A 21,269-nucleotide genomic window follows, 5' to 3' on the forward strand; every position below is an offset into this window, starting at 1 on the left:
ATGTATAACATTTTTAAACTAATTTAACCCATGTGAAAACTGATCAGATTCAGTAACATCCCATCGTTGGGTCAAATCTACACACTGTCCAGAAGTCAGATTAGCCTGACTGAGATCCTGAAATATTTGCTTTTACTTTACTTTTGAAATCTTCCATGTTCTGATTTAATTCCAGGAGTCTCACAAAAATCAGTAGCCTAGTGTTGAAATGTGAGTCCGCTAGTCCTCCAAGTTTCATCATTTATTAAAACAAATAAAACAGATTTCTGATTGTTTAGCCATTTGACAGCAGACAGGCAAGTGGAAGCTGCAAAGGTACAACAGAATGAAGTTACAGTACAGTGTGCCGTTTCACACACACACACACACACACACACACACACACACACACACACACACACACACACACACACACACACACACACACACACACACACACACACACACCCCAACAGTAGATAATACACAGATCTTCCAAAGGAAAACTGTTAAACAAGGCAGTTTTATTTTATAACGGACCACTTTTAGGAAGACAACATGAATGAGCCACACAAACATGCTGACGAGATCACAACTAAATACAGTAAAGCTCTCCTCTATAGTTATATATTCATATCATTACAGAGAAATGGTTACATTCAGCTAACACCAGAAAACATTGAACAGTCAATATTTCTTTAATATGAAGTCCTCACATAAACATGGACGTGCTGCAAATATGGAAAAATGGCTTCCTTTAAAGCCATCCAGTCACTGTAATGTCATGTGACTGGGATGCCCTTTGACCTTTCCCTCCCTTCCTTGGTCTACAACAAGACATAACATGTTTGGAAGAACAGTGGTGAGGTTAATCAGCTGGCTTTCAGTGGAGGAATGTGGGAATCCAGGTCAAAACGTCCCTGTGTTTAACCGAAAACACCGAAATAGGGAAGAAAGTCTTTACTGTTCCTGTTGTAATAATAACAACAACAGATAGAGGATATTTTCAACAACTCAAGTTAGCAAAGTTTCTATCATCCTACTGAAATCACTTCAAAGTTAAAAACTAAGTCTCTCCCTGCCTAGTAAGATGTTCTTCCAGTGAAGAGAGAAAACAGGAACCATTGAGGCTGGACAGACTCATCCGGTCAGGAAGTAATGCCACAGTGCAAAGTGAGGAGGCTACAGGGTGGGGGGAGGCTAAGCACATGGCAAGCTACAGTGGAGGATAGAGAAGCAGCTGTCGCACTTTAGCGAGGGTCATCTGGGGCGGCAATCTTCTCCAAACTGGGTTCCATTCCCCAGATCTCTCTTGCGTACTGGGAGATGGTGCGGTCACTGGAGAATTTTCCACAGCCAGCGATGTTATGGATCACCTTCTTGGTCCACTCCTTAGGGTTCTGGTAAACAGAGGGGAGGGAGACATCGAAAACAACACTTATTCTGTGTGTGACTGTTATTCAACAGAAATACAAGAAGTCCTGTCACGTTAGACAGATTATCTACAAATATCAATTTTTAGGTCTTTCCACAGATTTCCAATTGAGTTTGGATCTAGACTTTGACTGGACCATTTTAACGCAAGACTCTGCTTTGATCTATAATTGCGGTCGGTGCAGCCCTAGTGAAGACATTTTTTTAAGTGTTGACCCACTGACCTTGTAGAGTGCGTTGACCTTCTCCTGGCATTTGATGTAGTCTTCATAGTCTGCAAACACTTTGAACCTGCAGCACAAGCAACCACAGAGAGTCATGAAGTGGTCCAAATTATTCAAATGTTCGTCATGATTTTAGATGATCATTTCATGCTATTTCACATTGCTGATAACATTCAACAAAGGTAGCTGTGTGACCAACAACTTCCACAGATTTTCCACATTACCTGTCATGGTGCATCAGCATGTTGACCAGGTCTTTGAAAAGCTCAGGCTCTCCAGGGCTGAAGAAGCCTGCAGAAATCTGGTCCATGGCCTGCTTCAGCTCAGGGATACGGTTGTAGTAACAGATGGCATCATAGCTGAGGACAAGACACAGACAAAGCAAACCAAAAGGCCACAGCATGTCATCTGACAAGACATCAATATTCAAATATGGAAAGAAAAGAAACACAAACATGTCAATCATAAAGCATCCAAACAGAGTCCAGATTGTTGAAGAAAATAAGTATATATAGTATATATATTAAAGATTGATCTATTATTGTATTTCCAAAGACAGGAGAATAAAACTCAAAGTATAAATAAAAACTTCAAGGATACCCGTTTTTTATGACCAGATGTCATATTTATTCAGGGTAACGGACCCTGCTGAAACTCACCCCTTCTTGTCCATTGCCTCCACATCTTCCACCCTCATGCCAAAGATGAAGAGATTTTCCTCTCCAGCCTCCTCTGCCATCTCCACGTTGGCTCCATCCATGGTGCCGATGGTGAGGGCGCCGTTCAGCATGAACTTCATGTTCCCAGTGCCAGAGGCCTCAGTGCCGGCTGTGGAGATCTGCTCTGATAGGTCCGCAGCGGGAATGACTGAAACGTATGGAACACACTGTAGTTGACTCCGGCTTCCACAGGAGCCACACAACACAGACAGGACCAGTCTGTGTACTGCAGCCGCCAACTAAATAACAGATATGGATTTCTACATTTTTAAAGCACCACTTATTAATTACCCTTTTCAGCCAGAGTGACTCTGTAGTTCTCCAGGAAGATGACCTTAAGGCGGTCACCCACCACAGGGTCATTATTGACAACATCCCCGATGGCTGTGATCAGCCTGATGATCATTTTTGCAGTGTGGTAGCCTGGAGCTGCCTGGAAATATAGCAACCAAAAATAATGGAAAACAATAAAGACAAAACATCACAGCAGGTCAGACAGATAAAACTGATCAACTATTCTGTGCTCAACTGTACAGTAATATGTTCCTGAAAAAGGTTTAAAACTTTGAACTGAAGCCAGTAATATTGGATAGTTAAACATGATCTACAGAAACATTTGGCTTAGCTTGGTGTAGGCTAGTAGGCAGTCTCATAGCCTATATATAGGAAATGATCATATATTAAATATGTATAGTAGAACAGAGAGCAGGGATTTACAAGTATTGACTAAAAGACACACAGCCATTTTATTCTCAATGTCTGACATTAAATTGGAATAAACTTTCTTTAAAATGTCATGTGTCTTTCTATACAGCATTTGGTTTTAAGTAGGCCAATTAGGGAGGCACCATCTGCTCAGATATGCAACTGAAAAATGCAGAAAACCAGTTCAGACCAAGTAAGATTTGACACAGTACAAATCTTACTTGTGCATGAAATTATTTTTACATAGTGATGGAAAAACTGAAACATACCAATATCTAACAGTGCTGACTATAACTGAAGGTATCAAAACTGGAGTAAAAAGCTTCAGGTTTCTGAGGGGACGGGGTTATAGACAGGGGACCTGACCTGTGTGTAGTGGGGACAGACACTGATTATGTTTAATTACCAATCTTCTGTAACCATCATGCGCGTATATTTCAGAGAAAAGAACAGAGCTGCTCACCTTTCCTCCAATCATGATAGTCCTAGGGGTCCATAACTTATTGGGCTCGTTTTTAATACCTGATTGAAAAAAATCATTAACATTAAAAAAAATTTCTCCTCAAATATCAACCTACATTCATTTTGCACAGCTTACGGTTGTAGAATGTGATGATGTGCAGGCAGTTGAGCAGCTGCCTTTTGTACTCATGGATCCTCTTCACCTGCACATCAAACATGGAGCTGGGGTTGATCTTCACCTTGTAGTGCTCCTCCAGGTGGGCAGCAAACTTCAGCTTGTTCTCCTTAAGGTTCAAGCAGACAGACACAATGTAAAAACCAAACAGAATAAATTTAATAAACCCTGATTTAATTATTCAGCAATTACTTGTTTGATTTTTGCAACATCTCTAATGAAGGCTTCATCATTCACAAAGTCCAAAAGCTTCTTGAGCTGGTCCAGGTCACGGATGTAATCCTCACCGATCCTCTGGAAGTTAAACAGGTCAGAGAGTGAGCCAAAAAAATGTAAATAATAACACGGTAACATAATATGATTTTAATTATAATGCACTTTACACGTAAATCTCAAGGAACCACAGAACTACAATATAGTAAAAACCTTAACTAAAGTAAAACAAATAAAATCTCATTCAAAATATTAATCATAAAATTATAAAACCAATACAGAGATAGATTTCCTGAGAAAGGTTCAAACTTTGAATTGCCTTGTTGCTGAAAATGTGCTATATGTGCTAAATGTGCTTACCAAAAAAAAAGTTAACTCAAGGATATAAGCGCATGTAAAGAACTTTATGAGTGGAACTGAAGAAGGAAATTCCTGTAGTTCTCTAACAGATGATGCAGATCATGATCATGTCATTGGTCTACAAAAACAGAACATCTTCCCAAGACAAAGCAACAGCTGGGGTCAACTCACACACAGTTAGTTCATCCTTTAACATTATGGTGTCACCATGTCAACTCTTCATTATTATTCATATTTCAATATAATTTTTGTGGAAGAAAATAAACAATTGTTAGCCAAAAGGCTCTGATTTAGAATTTGATTATTTTTTTAGGTAAATTACTCAAATATAAAACTAAAATGACTTTCCATATGATCCTGAGAGACCACCAGCACACACACACCTCAGCAATGACCTCAGCCAGGCCCGGGTTGCACATGACCAGCCATCGCCTGGGTGTGATCCCATTGGTCTTGTTCTGGAATTTCTGAGGATCCAAGTCGTAGAAGTCCTTGAACCTGGAGGGGAGGTCCAACCACACTCAGATGCGTTTCTTTGTAAATAAGGTCAAAACATTAAGAAAAGAAAAAAAAATTGAGCCATGGCCAAAAGTCCAGCATCATCATGTCATCAGGCTTATTATGAAGCTTATTCAGTCTAATTAGATACAAAAGATGTGCTTGAAATAAGTTTTCTTGTGTTAGCCATAGTTATTTCCAACAAAACCATGGAGCCATCATCACTTTGTTTCAACACAGAAGAAGACTGTTTGGAAAACAGCCTTTTAACAAGAAAGGTAGTGACTAACTTCTGTCTAAGAATCTACCCAGGAAAGACTGAATTCCAGCACAAAGTACAAAGATAGAAAGCAGAAGATTGGTCAGGTTTTTAGTTTGTCTGATTAATCATCTTTCTAGTTGTTAAAGTCTGGATATCATTTGTCAGAGAAGAAAAATTCATGAATCCTGTGTCATTCCAACACCAGTTCAGATTGAATAACAAAAAGTTCAGAGTTGCTTCTTATCTGAGGGAGTGGCCTGATTCACAACTCCAATAGTGGGATCCTCCAAGAACAACGTCTACAAATAATCCAGGAACAATCTGATGATCTGTATTTTTCCAACATGATGGAGAAGATTGTCACAAATATCAGATCTTAATATCACTGACAATCTGTGGCCAGTTCTCTAAAAGTAGGTGGAAGCTGGAATAAACACAAACCACGACAGGATCACCAGTGATACAAATTACAGAATATGAAAAATTATCAATATAATCCTTCTCTTTTCATTCATTTGATGTGTTTACAAATAAAAGTCATTTGAAAAAATATAAAAAGTTGTATTTTGAATACATTTGAAAAAAAATATTCAACCACAACCTTTGTCTAAACTTTGGTCATGACTGTTCATCAAATTCAAAGTCTTGATAATTACAGAGGAAGATGGACTCAGGTTTTATTACTCACACGGTGTTTTTGATGATTTCTGAATGGATGCGGGCCACTCCATTGACGGCGTGAGACCCTACAATGCACAGGTGAGCCATGTTGATTTTCTTCACGTTTCCCTCCTCAATCAAAGACATTCTGCGCAGACGGTCATGATCTCCAGGGTAGACGTTAGAGATGCGCTACAGGGGAAGAATAGAGATTTGATATCACTCTGCATTAACCTCTGCCAAAAGTTATAACCAGATCCATTTTGTAACCGGATTTTGTAAAAACAAAATCCAAAATTACCAATTTTGGATTTTGTTCATTACAAATTTTGTAATTTCATAATTACAAATTACCAACTCACACAATCAAAAGATTGTCTTTTATGTTCCATTTCTATATGGAACAGGACCCAATAGAGGAGTGTAAATTAGTAGAATGTGTAAATGAGTAGAGGGGTGTGAATATGGATTTACTTGTTGCGGTCCTTTTCTGTGGTTGTGTTTTCCAGTTTCTACTTAACACTTTATTTTGGTGCTGAGTGTGTCACCTATGGCCTGCAGTCCATAGGGAGTGCTGGTGTCAACACCTGACCCTGCAGGGTGTTGTCTCATGTCACACTCTTGTGTATGCTCTACATTCCTCTGTGTCTGCATTAATAGCAGGATGACTTCTGTCTTGACTCGTCCAAGATGAAGCCGCTAAAGGAGCTGCTACCGCCATCTGCTCTTCTTTTTAACATTGAAAGTACTCCTGGATCAGTGCTTCTGCAGCTTCTGCATCTTTTTAGTGTATGCTCTGTGTTTTCAAACCCCTGGTAAGTCATGGCAGATGCCTGCTCACATTGAGCCAAGTCTGAGCCTTGGCTCAGTGCTGCTTCTGCAAGTCAGAGGCTCGACGCAATCCTTAGCATTTACTTACAAAACTGTTTTAACCTATTTGAGCAATAAACTGAACTTGACTACATTGTTTGATTACTAGAATCAATTTGCATGAATTTAACACACTTTTAATATGTATGTCTGGATTGAATTAACTTTTTTTGTTAAGTGCCTTGAGATTATATTTATTATGAAATGGCGTTGTATAACTAATAAGAAAATACTTTTTGTTCCGACGGTAGCTTAGTCTGGCTTTTGGTGCTAAAGTAATCAGCCTCAAATCACAGCTAAATATACTGTAGGCATTTCTTTTAGTAAAAGACTGGGATCACATTTTTTTTTTAGGTTTTATTGGGTTTAGTGACCTTTATTTGATAGTGAATTGACAGGAAAGGTGGTCATGAGAAAAGGGGGAGACATCCGGCAAAGGTCACCAGGCTGGGATTCGAACCTGCGACAGCTGCATTGAGGACTAAGGCCTCCATATTTGGGTTGTGCTTCACCCCTCTGCCACCACAACACCCCGGGATCACTCATTTTTAAAGTCCTCCTACATTTGTGCCTCCCCCAGTACCTCCAGATGTCTCCTGTTGATCTCATAAATAATCTCCAAGTGTCGAGGTAGCAGGTTCTGGAACAAGTCAACAGGCCAGCGCTCCAGAGCTTCAGGCAGGACGGTGTGGTTGGTGTAGGCACAAGTGCGAATCACAATGTCCCAAGCCTGCAAACCATGAGAGTATGACAGAGCAGTCAGGAAGGCTGAAATTGTACAGCTTATACAGAAGGGTTTAAGGAAGACGCTTCAAAATACTACAACAGCATGAATATACGGTTCAAAGTTGCATCAAACAAAACAAGATTTCTGGAGAAATTTCCAGAGGAAACCATGTAGCATTCACTGATTTTAGTGATTTTGGATTTTCAGTGTATCCAACTGTGGATACAAGCATAACAGTTATGCGTGACCTCTCAGATCGTATGTTTTTCATATTTTACATTAGCCACTTGAATTCCAGGATGATGGCCATTTTTCAAAATGGCTGCCATTTCTTTTAGCTTTTTAACTAATTATTGTCATAAAATGTTACCCATTTTCATAACTTGGGTGAACTTCATGTCACATCATATGTTTTTAACTATGGTCATTCTATTCATGCAACTTTAAAGTAATATGTAGCAAAATCTGAAGCCAAAATTGAAAATGAGAACTTTTTTTGCTACAGATGGTATCATCTGTGTCAAGTCAGGTTCTTGTATCCACGTGTGAAACATTTTGTACATATAGGGTCGTGTAATAAGGCAATTGAAGCATAACAACAAATCTCCAGCAGTATAGCTGAACCAGTGCTGCAAAGGCCCAGTTACACCGCTGACCTTAACCTGGTAGAAATACAGAATTGTTGTGAAGCAACCAAATGACTCCACAACAGAATAACAAACTGATAAAATGATACAGATAAAATAAGCCTATAAGCTGTGGAATTAACTCATGATTTGTAAAAACCAATGGAAATCATTCTGCAATAGAGTTGTCAAAATAAATAATGCTTTGATTAAAAAAAAAATTATATTAAAATATTACATTTACATTTACTGATTTGCCTCAAAGTTCACACAAACTGAAGTATTTCCATTTTCCCAGGGCTGAACGCAACTTCACTTAAAAGTGCTGCTCACACAAACACTGAGCTCCTCATCCCTCCCTGCAGCATATCGCATAGCAATCATACCTCAGAATCAAAATAGTGAGCAGCTGCTGCTGGAAGTTTAAAACTCGTCTAAAATGGTATGTTCAGAGAAGAGTGTCATCTTCTCACCATGTTGCTGTTTATGTCATACACACATCTTTATATTAGATTTTTCCACTACCCCTAATTAATTAAGGAGTTTAAATTATCATCCTGGAATTGATTATATTTTAAGTTCATTATTAGAAAGAGCTCTAATCAAGTATCAATAACTTTTCCAGTTTGAAATTTAGTGTCATAATATCCCCTTAATGCCGTCTACCTTCTCCCACTCAAGTTTCTCAATATCCACAAGGATCCTCATCAGCTCAGGAATAGCGAGAGCAGGGTGGGTGTCGTTCAGCTGGATGGCCACCTACACACACACACACAACACACAACCAAACCACAAGAGGACAGATAATTATAGACCAAATCAAATGTGAATGTCACATCTGACAGCATGTGGAGCTAAATATGCTTGATGATCCCAAATGAAACACACGGAATGGTTAAGATTTATCCATGTAGTTCACAGAGAAAAAGCAGCATTAGGACCAAGTACAATACAATATCTACATTGTATCTATATTGTAAGTGGAATATCTCAAAGGGTAATGGATAAACAAGGATGGATGTGAGAATGTGATGAGGCCGTCACCTTGTCTGGCATCTTAGACAGGTCTAATCGCACAAACTCTGTGGAGCCAAACTTGGAGGCTTTGAATCGCCGGATGATGTCTTGAAGAGTCGCTGCTACAACAAAGTACTCCTGCTTTAGACGCAGCTCCTTCCCCTCAAAAAACTGAGCAATCAACACAGAGTTGTTATGATCACATCATTTTCTCCTTCATGAAAAATATATAGCAGCATATATAAATGAACATCCCATATACTATGCTAACAAACCTGCTTTGGATTTACAGTTATTGATTCTTTCTGAATCAAAAAAAATAATCAATCAAGTGTTGGTAATATGACTGAAATATTTAATGACGTTAGGCCACTGGGGACAGCGCTGATCCACAATCATATCAAATCAACTTTCCTTTACTATTATAAACCTCAGAAAATTTAAAGCTGTCATGAGGACCCAGTGGATAATATGCAAGTATTTTGAGGATGACAGTTAGGGGGTTAATATCAGTTCAGTTTTATTTATCGGACCAATATGATATGCTAAAAATGACTAACATTGGCCGACACCCATGTCAGTGCCGATATATTGTGCATCCCTGCAGAAATGTTATGTTTTTAACGTACAATGAAAAGGGGTTGCTGGGTTGTGTCCGAGAAACAATAAAATGACTCACGTTGTCGTTGGGGTACAGAACTCTGGAGATGTTCTCAGCCAGGTTTCTATCCAGGACGGCTTGGATGTAGCCACCAACATTAACTGTGGGGCAGCAGCAGAGCAGGTCAGTGTTTTCCTCTCAGTACCGGCCTCATATCCTCAGATATTTCACTGAACAGGCTTTCAGCGTGTCAAGTTATTGGAACCCCGGCATTAATGCAAACAATGCTTACAGTCTTTGAGGTTAAATTCACAGGGAGCCTTGGCGGACCAGAGTCTCATGGTGTTAACGATGTTGTTCCTGTAGCCAGGAACTGGGGTGTCATAGGGCAGAGCCAGAACCACCTGGGAGGAAACGACAGCAACAGAAACCATTACTCTGGCTATTCTGTTGCTCTCTGCAGTGAGCTCAAGTGTGATCTTAGGGAGTCATCTGGGATCACAGTGAGAAAAGGTTTAACATGATCTTTCTACAATTAGAACTGAATTACCACTGAATTTGTATGTATACACCAATTCTGAGAAAAGGGAGAATCCTCCCAAAAACCTATGTGTCACATCTCCAAGATTTAAACTGTTGAGCAGAACTGTTGTGATGGTGCTTTGAAATGCTATTTCATGTAATAATAATAATTCCCAAATAAAAACAATAATCATTTGGGGATTATTATTAAGCCCCAATGAAATTCTTTCCAAAATTAGTTGTTGATTCTCTCCTATGGAGTCTGTTCTTTAAGTCAAACCCAGTCATAAGCAAGAAAAACTATACACTTGTAAATGTAAGTGGTTTCAAGGAATAAGTTTTAAATTTGCAAACATTCAAATAACTTTGTCTTGGATTAGGAACTTGTAATGTACATTAGATACATCACTAAAATGTAAAGCCAGGCAGCTGAATCAGAAAAATGTTCTAATGTTTCACCTGACCTGCTAAATAATACCCGACAATGCAGCTTTGTTAAAGCATATGGTGTCAAGGTCGGGTGAGTTTGCTGATAAGATATTCTATGTCAGGCCCATTGTTATCAACACTGTACTGATTAACAACACAATTGAGCCATCAAGATGTATGGAGCTGAAACTATTATTCTGTGGGATTTCACAGCTATCAAAGCCAGGAGGTTGTGTCTCATCCTCAGGAATTTATTACACAATATTAAAAAAATCTGTTTGAATAATAGCATAGTGTAGTTGATCTAATGCAATTATTTTATATCGCAGTCTAAAGAAAAATCAGTTGAAATGTTGATGCCATTGTTTATGCTCTACTGTGTGGGGTAGCTGTATGTTTATTTATAGATAAAGAGAATAACTAAGATCTGATTAATGAGAGCATTGAAACCACTGGAAAATCAAGAAACTAATCTGCAAATATTTCAGTTAGAAAATGTTTCATTTCCAGAACTACTTCCTGTCTGGAAGAGTTTAAAAACGTTTTATCACCAACAGAACCAAACATGGATCCAGAAGTAAGAGCCACAGATATCTAGCCATAAAATAAATTCAAAAAAACAGATGTGAAGCTTGGATTTGTTTCAAGTACATTTGAACATCTAGTGAGTAGTAGCACTTTCCTGTGAACAGTTATTCCCCATTGCTGTCTGACCTTGAACACATTTTGTCTTTAGTCAATGTGTTAACTGATGTCTCTGTCAGGCAGATGTACCGACCTGCATGTCCAATCAGTTTGGTACAACAGTAACACTTTATTTGAAGGGGTGTGCATAAGACTGACATGACACTGTCATAAACATGACATAACACCCGTCTTTATGAATGTTTATGACAATTGTCATTCGGTAAATAATGACACTTTTAATGCAAAGTTGCTCTAAAAGTTGCATTGAAAGTCGATTAAAAGTGCCAACTTTGCATGATTTTGTAAATTATGATAATTTAATGCAAAGTTGGCATTTTTAATGGACTTTCAATGCAACTTTTAGAGCAACTTTGCATTAAAAGTGTCATTATTTACCGAATGACACTTCATGACAACTGTCATAAACATTCATAAAGACTTCTTTATGTTCATGACAGGTGTTATGTCATGTTTATGACAGTGTCATGTCAGTCTTATGTACACCCCTTCAAATAAATGTTACCAGTACAGTTTTGGCATTTGTCCTTCAACAGTCCAGAGGCTTTTGTGTATGTTAGAAACATTTGTCCATCACTGCATGAGGGTGAAGGTGAGCAAGTCCAACATCTTATCTGAGCTATTCCATGTCCTTCTGGCAGGAAAGTTAAAAGTCTGGCATTTATAAATGTCTGGATATAAAAAGCATGTCTTATTGTAGATAAGTTTTTTTTCTTTTATTTCAATACAGCCAGAGCCATGGCTTTGAAAGGGCTCTTTCTAATTAAGTTTCTTTTTGGGTGAGATGACGATGCTCCAGAAATATCAGCATCACATGAAACAAAAGTGCACTGAAATTCTTTGTTTGTGGAAGCAGAATCAGTATACCAGGATTTGGTTTGGATCCCAGCAGGACACTGTCTTGGTGTGTTTCCAGTTATTTCTGTCAAACCTTAAAGTCAGTTCAGATGTTAAAAACATGATGCCCAAAATAAACCATCTGGGAATGGATATCGACTATGTAGTCCAGTTCATAATCCTAAATCACAAAGAACAGAATCAACTTTTTCTCTTTTTCTGGAGACAAGTGATTTATAGCAGAATAAAAAACAAATGGAGCAATTTTTAACCAGAACTTGTGTGACTTTTGTGTCTGCACCAACCAACCTGTGTGTCGACCCATTTCACTCCTTCACGTGTGTGTTCCACCTTGCCGTAGAAGTGGACTGGACGCATGTACTCAGGGCGAGCCTTCTCCCAGGGGTTCCCGTAGCGCAGCCAGTCGTCCGCTTCCTCTACCTGTGGAAAGGAAGTCAGGAAACACCACGAGCTGTTACTGCTGCACACTCATTGCTGATATGTCTTTATGCTGCCTTTCACGTGCTACAGTGGTCCAGTGGACACCTCACCACAGAAGTTTGGATCAGTGAGTGAAACATTAAACACACTCACGTATCCCGGGTCCCTTCATTTCCACATGGATATTCCAGACTTTCACAAACTCAAATCTCTGGAGTTCTTTCTACTTAATGACCACTTTAAAATACAAACTACCAGTACAAAATGTAAACTACCGGTTCAAAAGTTCACTCGATATGTTACAGGGGGTATGCATCAAATATGGACTGCTCAAGTATACCGGAACAGAAATTTAGAAGAAGGTAAGTGAAGAAGGAACACAATGAAGGAATGAAAAAAGGAAGGAAGGACAGAGTAGGAAAAGAACACAAGGAGGGAAGGAAAATAGGACAGAATAAAGGAGAGAATAAAGGATGCGAGAGAGAAAGAACACATTAAGGACAAAAGGAAGGTCAAAAACGAGTAAGGATACAGAAAACAGGAAAAGGAAGGTTAGGAGAGAGGAGGAAAGAAGAAAGGGCACAAGGAAGGATAGAAGAAAACCAGTTTGGAGGATGTCCCTCTGGTTTTCTTCAGAGATGTGCATGAAGTTCAGATGTGAGCAAATGAAGTGAGATTTCTGGTTTCAATTTGTTCATACATTTTATTAACCAAATATTGATCCAAGTAAATAACTAGAAATGTCCCGTAAAGATGATTTAGAAACAATCTGGACTAAAAACTTTTTCTTACAAAGGTTGAAAACCTCTTACATTCAGTGTGTCTGTGGAATCAGGTGTGACTATTTATCGCCTGTTATAGCGTGAAGAGTGGACAGATGAAAACTAACCATTACTGCTGAGAAACAGAATTATTCCTGTATAATGACAAGTATACTAAACTGAGTTCTAAGAAACAGAAATCAGCTGTCATTAAAGGAAATAACATGAACTTTTAAAAATATAAAAATTATGAAAACAACTAAGACTCATGTAAGAGGTTTTTTTTGGGGGGGGGTTGTTTTATGTGAATTTAGTTATGTTACAAAGCTTAATATGAATTCTGACAAGCTGAGTGTGATGCTTCTTCATCTGGTCCAGAAGAAAGAAAAAAGAATCATTCATCTTTGGTCCATACCTGCCAGCCGTTGATGATTTTCTGATTGAAGATACCGAACTCATAACGGATTCCATATCCGTAAGCCGCAAGCCCCAGGGAGGCCATGGAGTCCAGGAAACAAGCTGCATAGAACACAAGCAGGAGTCTGTGAGCTGGAAGATGTCCGTCAGGATTCAACCCAACACTCACCAGCAAGGCGGCCCAGGCCTCCGTTTCCTAGGCCGGCGTCTTCCTCAATGTCCTGCAGTTCCTCCATGTCCAGACCCAGCTGAGGAACAACACATTGTTACAGCAGAACCAGGTACTGTGTTGCCCTGACACCATTACCCAGTCAGAGTTCTGAGAATTATTCAGGTCTACATGGTAAACAAGAAGATACTTCAGGCTCACTGGTCTATTCAGCTATAGTGTTGCATGGAGCTACTGAACAGAGAAACATACACAAAGATCTTCAGAGTCCTCTCAGCGCTCCTCACTCAGCCTTCCAGTGAGTCCCACTCACTGAGCGAGGAGATGACAACTTCCTCTTAGTGAGGAGGTGTGGTTGACCCGTTGCTAGGGGATATGCTGTCTTCTAGGGACTGTAATTGGTTGATACACTAAACAAAACACTCAGACAAAAAATATATGCCCCCATCATCACTTGATAGAAATTAACCAATCATAGAATCTAGATTGGATTAAAAGAAGTGATTCATGATGATTAATGTTTGCAGAATTCAATTACTTGACTTGACTCTGCATCAACACCTCATTTACATCATCATTTGTAATTTATCACAGCTTCTCTCTATGCTGGTCATTTTATCTACTTGATTTTATTTGGAGGCTCAGCTGTCAGCAGTTTACTGTGATTGGCTGCTTCTATAAGCTTGTTTTTATCTGGCAAAATGACCAACAGAAAATAGAAGTGTGAGAAAACTAAACGGGACAGAAGAGCAGAGCCTGCTGATGGCACACCTCTATCCATTTTACAGCTCTTCTGGCAGACCTTGCACCATGCTTCCTTTTTCAGACACTTAGACTCCTCAGTGCAGCAGCTTTCTTAAGGCCTAAGATGCACTGCTAGTACACTTATCTTACCAAGATAAAATTTTAAGCTTTTCCTTAAAATTATGTCACAAGGAGCTACTTTTAGCCTTAGGATTCTTTGTGAATATGGGCCCTGACATTCATGATTAGCTTATGAGATGACAGTATAGAAATCTATTAACCTTGAATGCATTTTAAAGGGGCAGTACTATGTGTTTTCCGGCAACAAAGTGCCATTTAGTAGCACAATCAAGTAACTATTGAAGAAAGGACACAAGAAAGGATAGAAGAAAATGGTTGATAATGGAGATTAAACGTAGTTGTTATAGAAATGGTGTATACATCAAATGTGACTTAAAAGAAATTTTATTATGCAATTTAACACCTTGTAATTGGGCCTCTGTCTCTTTAAGAGCTCCAGCTCTTTCTGAAACTCTGCCTTCAGGAAGTCATTGCAACATGGCTCCTCTAACACTTTAGCAATGTTTTTACCAGTATTACACTAAGAAGCAGCTCCTATAAAGAGCTCAGCAGATGCGTTTGCTAATTGCTGTTGGCTAGTCTGAAGGAGTCAAGTGAGGGACTCATGGGGTAGGGTTGCTCTGTGAGCCATTTGGTTCCACCCAGTGAATTTACAGTGAATGGTTGAAATGGAGATTAAAGGATTTCTAAAACATGCATGAAATAGTCAAGGCAACCCTCCAGTTATGTTTTTGGTGAAGACATAACATTTAGTTTTACATAATAATGCCCCCAGTTTACTTAAAACTTAAAAGTTTAGTGGTTTCTGAAGGCAGAATGGGAAGCAGAGCGCCTCATCTGTGGAACCGGCTCCCAGAGTTCTGCAAAAGCACACATGTGTAATCCACCTTCCTTTTTGATAAAGCTGTATTTGCTCATGGCTCACAGCCCTGCCGTTGGCCATCCACTCCACTCCAATCCATCTGCTGCGCCTCCCCTCGTTTTATTTATCCTAATCTATAACATATTTGCATGGTGTTATGCATCTCATCCCACCATGTTTGCATTTCTCTTCCTGGTTCAGATACAGAATCTTACTACTCATCCATTAAAAGAAAAACAACAAAATGACTCTTGTTCAGGGTTTCTGATTGCATGTACCATTCCTTTTCTTCTTGTTATCTCAATCAAAAGTCAAAGCGGGTAGCTGATCTTCCGGAATATGACTTAAAAAGTATCTGTTTTATTCCTACAGTTAAGAATAACCTAAAGAATGAAACTGTTTATGTTTAAAATGGGAAATTAAGAAGCTGCGATGGAACTAGTGAACCGATTTCCACGTTTATACAGCTTTTAACAAACTGCTCATCTTATGACCGTCTTTCTTCTCGTCACATCTTCATAAATGTCAGGGTCCATATTCTCAAAGATTCTCAGGGTTCTCTCAGAGAGCTCATATCTAAGCCTACAAGTTCCTGCTAAGGAGTTCTAGCTTAACAGTAATTCAGTCAGCTGCTGAGAGCGACTGAGCGAGGAGACGACTGAACTTCCTGTCTTAGTAATGAGCTGTGGTTGACCCTGTTGCACAGTAAAGCGCATTCAGTTTAAAACGTATTACATTCTAGACTAGTGAAATGAAATCATTAGTTTCAAGAACTATGGCATGTCTATGAACAGTTTATTAAAACAGCTTCATAGTCATAAACATTGTATTTAGGCATGTTAGAACATTGATGGGCTCTCCAGATTCCTGGTCCAACACCTCAATCACCTCCTCGGTGCAGTTAAAAGTCACCAGAATCCTGCTCCCTCATATTGTGACTCAGGTATGTTGAAGTGGACGCGCATCTAAAAGTTGCAGGACACTTGCAGTTGCAGTGTTGCAAACTGGAATTGAAAACCCCCAAGTTAGAACAACTGTGAAGACTGAAGAAAACTGTCAGGTGCTTAAATGTTTGTCTCGTAATACAGAACATTATGAATTTAGGGTGTTTCTCAGATGCTTCTTATAGATGATAGTTTTACTCAAAGCTGAAGTTTAGTTTTGAACATGCTTGTCAAAATGCAGGTAGACATGGCTGGAAATCAGTGATTTCCTTTACCTGGTAGGTAGCCTCATCACATGCGTTCTCCAGGCCCAGGTTCACCATGGTGTTCTGCAGAGTCCGACCCATATAGAACTCCAGGGAGAGGTAGTAGACACGCTGCAGAAAACCAGAGAACAACCAGTAGGTTTATTTCAATCCCATCTGTTATGGGAGTCGACTTAATTTTAAAATTAAAAATTTAAAATTTAAAATTAAAATTAAATAATTTTATCCAATTATTATCATTACACAGAGTAAAACTGGTCAGTATTTAAGTTTAGTTAGCGCAGTATCAGTTGCATCAAAGAAACATCCTTCTGTTTCCTCAGAATTTTTTTTATTTTTTATACTGGTGGAAGCAGCTAGATGTGTTATTGATATTATATGCAGCACATACATTAAAAAGATTCCCTGTCATCTTTGAAGGATGTGGAGATAAAGGAAGAAACAAAAGTTAAAGAATAGCCATTTGCCATTTATAAAACAGCAAAATAAGTGACATACCAAGAATGCACAACATTTTGTGAAACAAATGCCTGGCTCATACAATAGATGACCTTCTCAGGTTCAGGAACAAGAGCAGCTGATGCGTGTGTAGCAGGGCTGTTGAGGAGCCAAGGTCAAAACGCTATCTTCAGACAATGTTTCAACATGTGGTAAGTCCTTTCCTAATATCTAAACTGAAAGCAGGACTAATGTAAAGTCCAGTGTTGCAATGCAAACTTGCTCTCCCACTACTCATTCAAAGCCGTTTCCATGGTGATATGACAAGGTGCAACACAGTTACAGCACCTACCTAAAACTTGATATATTTTTCTAACTGCACACTCAGAACAAAATGCAGAATTTGGTTCATTTCTACTCATTATGCCACTTTTCTTAACTACTTAACTAAACACATGAATGACGCAAACTCCAAAACACAAAAACATAAAAAAACAAATGCAACAAAAAAACACCGCAAACTAAAAATGTGATAAGAGACAAAATGAGGGAAAATGCTGTAGAACACCAAGGTTAAAACATCGTAAACTTGCCCCATAAACTGGAAGTGCTCCAGACCACTAGGGGGAGTCAACCACAAAAACATATGGGACCAGAACCACAGTAAAGACAGGATGTTGGAGGAAGAAAGAAAGCATGCATTAAACTTCATTTCAAATATGAAGTCTTTGACAATATTACAGTATTCACTTGGGTAATATTATATCAGACTCCCCTAGTGGTCTGGAGGACTTCCATTTTGTGAAGCCAGTTTGCTTCACAAAAAAAAACAGCAATTTATATCTGCTGCTGTTTTTGTCATTTGCTTCCATTTCCTGTGGTGGCAGAATTTTCTTTTGCATTTGATTTGGTTTTAAGTTTTTTCTTCTATTTTCTATTATTGTTGCCTTTTTCTGATGCACTGGTTTTTGTGCTTGTGTGTACTTCAGTCTTTTTAAGGTGGTTGGAGAATTGCAAAATGAGCCTAAAAAAGTTTGAGAACCAGTTTTAAGTTGGAGATCATTTTGAAATTGAAATACAACAATCAAGGAATATGATAACTTCTTGTTCCTTTATGTCTTAAAGTCTGTAGAATAAAAAAACAGACCTGTCAATATCAGAATCAGCAGGTCAGACTTAGAAAACAGGGCATCAGTATGAGTTACTACTGGATTTATAATGGATAAGCGGAAGAAAATGGATGGATGGATTTATAATGTGCTGTAAATTCAGTAGTATTTACAGCACATTATAAATGGTTCGTGATATTTTAAATTAGATGTAAGGTGAAACCTCCTCCCACCCTCAAAGGCTTTGTCCTCCTTTTAAAGCCCCCCCTCACGCTAAAAGCTGGGTCACATTCACTGGCTGGTGAAAGATTGTCCTTGTATGTCCTACAAAGTTAACGTTTGGAAAAACGGAGGAGGTAAAACGTGCACCACAATCCAAACTAAACAAGTTAGATGAATAGGAATCAATTAACAAAAATGTGTAAACCCCATTTATATGAGATCAACAATTAAACTGTTCATGAAAAAATATTATTACAGCATATTACAGCTGCACACAAATAGCAAAACATTAAGATTCTTCTCTGAGATCTAAGTCATGCACAGTAAATTATGCTTTACACATGAGCGAGTCATTCTCTTCAATCAAGAGGAAACCCTCTGGATTCAACTGTCACCAAATACAGGAGGCAGCGGAGAGCTCTGTCGATGACAGCAACTATTAATAGAAAAATAGATTTGATCTCAAACAGTCCTTCAAACAGCAATGTGGCGAGGCCATTTTGTGATGCGGTCGCTCATGGGGGGGATGGATGAACGCTGTTACGCAATCACGTTCCAACAACCAGTTGCGTCTCTACCGGAACTGGCCGCGGATTTCTACTTATACTCTCCTTAGCAGCAGTGTGTGTGTGCGTGCGTGCGTGTGTGACAGAGAGGGAGGGAAAGTGGGGAAGACGGTCTTTTGAAGGTTAGAAAGACCGATGGAGAGATAAGGCGTCTGCATATACCTGAGCTACACACACACACACATAACATGCGTCAACAGCAGGAAGTCCGCGCGTGACTATAAATGGATGCAAGCAGCAGAGCAGACACGCGCACGTACTCAAACACATCTCACGCGCACAGCTAATAGTCGGTGACAATGCAGCAGCAGCGCGCGGTCCTTCGGCCCCTCCCACCGCTCATCTCATCAGCTGTGTGTACGTGCCAGAGTAGACTGCGGCATCAGCTGCTTACTTTCGGGTCCTTTTCATAGTAATGCTGCTGCGTTCGGATCCAGCGGCCCACCAAGTGGTCTCGAACCGTGTTGGCCAGGGCGAAGTAATAGTCCCGTTTGGTCGCAACATTTCGGTCCTTCACCAGGGTGAAGTGGAGGTGCCTGTTGAAATTAGTTTTCAGGTCCGCTACATTTTCCACCCCGGCCAGTCCCCGGACTGAAATCTGCTTCCTCCTGTCGTGGTCTGTCAGCGGCTTGGCCATGGCTGGAGGCTCGCTCGGTGCTAGCTGTTTTAGACTGAATGTGAAGCTAATCCTCGACTGAACAACTGCGCTGTCCTCCCTGACTCCTAAATGACAGCAACCGGCCAGTGGAACTCTTGCTGTATTTATAACCTTTGTGCCAAGTTGACAAGAAAAGCATAAGCTTTTCCGGCAAACCTTTCACAATAAAGCTAAATTATTAAAGGCATAAGGTGGAATTATGTTTTTAAGGAGAGTAAAAGGTGCCAAATTACATTGAATAAATTAATTATAAAATAATTTAAATGTGTCATTAATTTTTTAAATCTAGAAATAAATACAGAATACATTTTGAAACATACAATTAATTACATGTGCCTTATTTAAATGTATTTCATTAAAAAAACAACCTAGATATAATTTTTAAACTTACTTCATATTCCTGAAACACATCATGAATTATTTAAGATACCAACGTTACCCATCAAACCCAGTGGGCGGGATCAGGGCTGCTGACTGCATTATTTTAGGTATCTATTTATTATAATTTGTCACTCTTCACTATCCATAATTTCTGCTTATTTCTGGAAAAATACTATTTCTGATATACTATGAAGAAAATTTGTTTTATTTTTATTTTTTACCTTGAAGATTATTAGTTATGTGTCAATCTCAAGGGCCAAAGCTGACCCTCCTTTTCATGTGGCCATCTCTTGATATATTAATTTGTAGGATTGGATATCATAGAAGAGCACAGGCTAACATTATTATGAAGTAGAAAGAAAATGATGGGTGAATGTGGATACTGGAAAGATGCTTGTCAAATATTTTCACAAATAAAAATCAAGAGAAGCATCAACAATGTCCTATACTTTGATATACCTAAATAAAACCAAGTGTAATAATTTTATTCAGAAATCACCTAATTAGTAAATACAGCCCTCCTGTGTGTAATTAGATCAGAATCAGAATTATGCAGTGAAGGTCTGTTAGGAAACATTAATAAACGGACATAAAGATCAAGGAACCCAGCAGGCAGATAAATGAGCGAAGATGTTAGAACCAAGGATTGGTTCCCCAAGTAGGAACTGGGAACTGAGCTGTGAGCTGTGAAAAAATGATTTTGGGGAAATAATCACCAAAAATCACATTACATATAATAATGTGATTTTAAAGAGATTTTACATAGGTTTTATTTTTGTTGTGGCGCACTTGTAGGAGAATCTGAGGGAGTCTGTTGCTGAAATTATTCTGAACAAAGCATGTCCACAACACCTGAAGCAGGGAGAAATGTTTGCTTCATGTCAGTATTTATTAGTTTTTCTTCACTGCTGTTTACTTTGCTTCATTGTCCACATCTTTCTCTGCAACCCCAACTGTGCCTATGCAGCTGGTCAACGGAGCAGCACGAGGGAATCTATGCATTAAAATTCCCAATCTGCTTCCAGTTCATGAGTTGATTTCTAAGGTATGTTTTATGTAAATGTCATATTTTCATTAACCATTAGCAGAATATCATTAACAAAAAAGTGTTAAAACATCAGTGTGTACCATGTGTTTCACTTAAGTTGTTGAAACATTATCTATTCAAAATGCTCAAATTTATGC

The 21,269-nt window shown here is 38.9% G+C and overlaps 1 protein-coding gene across 1 annotated transcript; it reads right to left on the reverse strand.

The window, feature by feature from the left end:
• Nucleotides 1-483: 483 nt before the first annotated feature.
• On the reverse strand, nt 484-19,803 carry LOC103480109 (glycogen phosphorylase, muscle form-like). Its single transcript, XM_008434927.2, has 20 exons — nt 19,440-19,803; nt 16,720-16,821; nt 13,814-13,892; nt 13,643-13,746; nt 12,335-12,466; nt 9,825-9,936; nt 9,611-9,693; nt 8,959-9,102; nt 8,581-8,673; nt 7,145-7,291; nt 5,720-5,883; nt 4,655-4,769; nt 3,891-3,992; nt 3,660-3,807; nt 3,525-3,583; nt 2,648-2,789; nt 2,297-2,504; nt 1,862-1,996; nt 1,638-1,704; nt 484-1,379 (listed from the first exon to the last, which is right to left on the reverse strand). Exons 1-20 carry the CDS (start codon nt 19,680-19,682, stop codon nt 1,230-1,232), a joined length of 2,529 nt encoding a protein of 842 aa, XP_008433149.1. The 5' UTR covers nt 19,683-19,803; the 3' UTR covers nt 484-1,229.
• Between the last annotated feature and the right edge of the window lie 1,466 nt (nt 19,804-21,269).

This window comes from Poecilia reticulata, chromosome 18, assembly GCF_904066995.2.
Source record: "Poecilia reticulata chromosome 18, P_reticulata-male-v2, whole genome shotgun sequence".
NCBI classification, from domain to species: Eukaryota; Metazoa; Chordata; class Actinopteri; order Cyprinodontiformes; family Poeciliidae; genus Poecilia; species Poecilia reticulata.

Bases quoted from the DNA above. Each gene is read 5' to 3' on its own strand.
- LOC103480109 (XM_008434927.2), bottom strand. From the start codon at position 19,682: ATGGCCAAGCCGCTGACAGACCACGACAGGAGGAAGCAGATTTCAGTC. The intron at 9,694-9,824 runs GTAAGCATTGTT...GCTGCCCCACAG, and splicing joins TGAATTTAACCTCAAAGACT to TTAATGTTGGTGGCTACATC. The intron at 3,584-3,659 runs GTAAGCTGTGCA...TTTTTCAATCAG, and splicing joins CATCATCACATTCTACAACC to GTATTAAAAACGAGCCCAAT.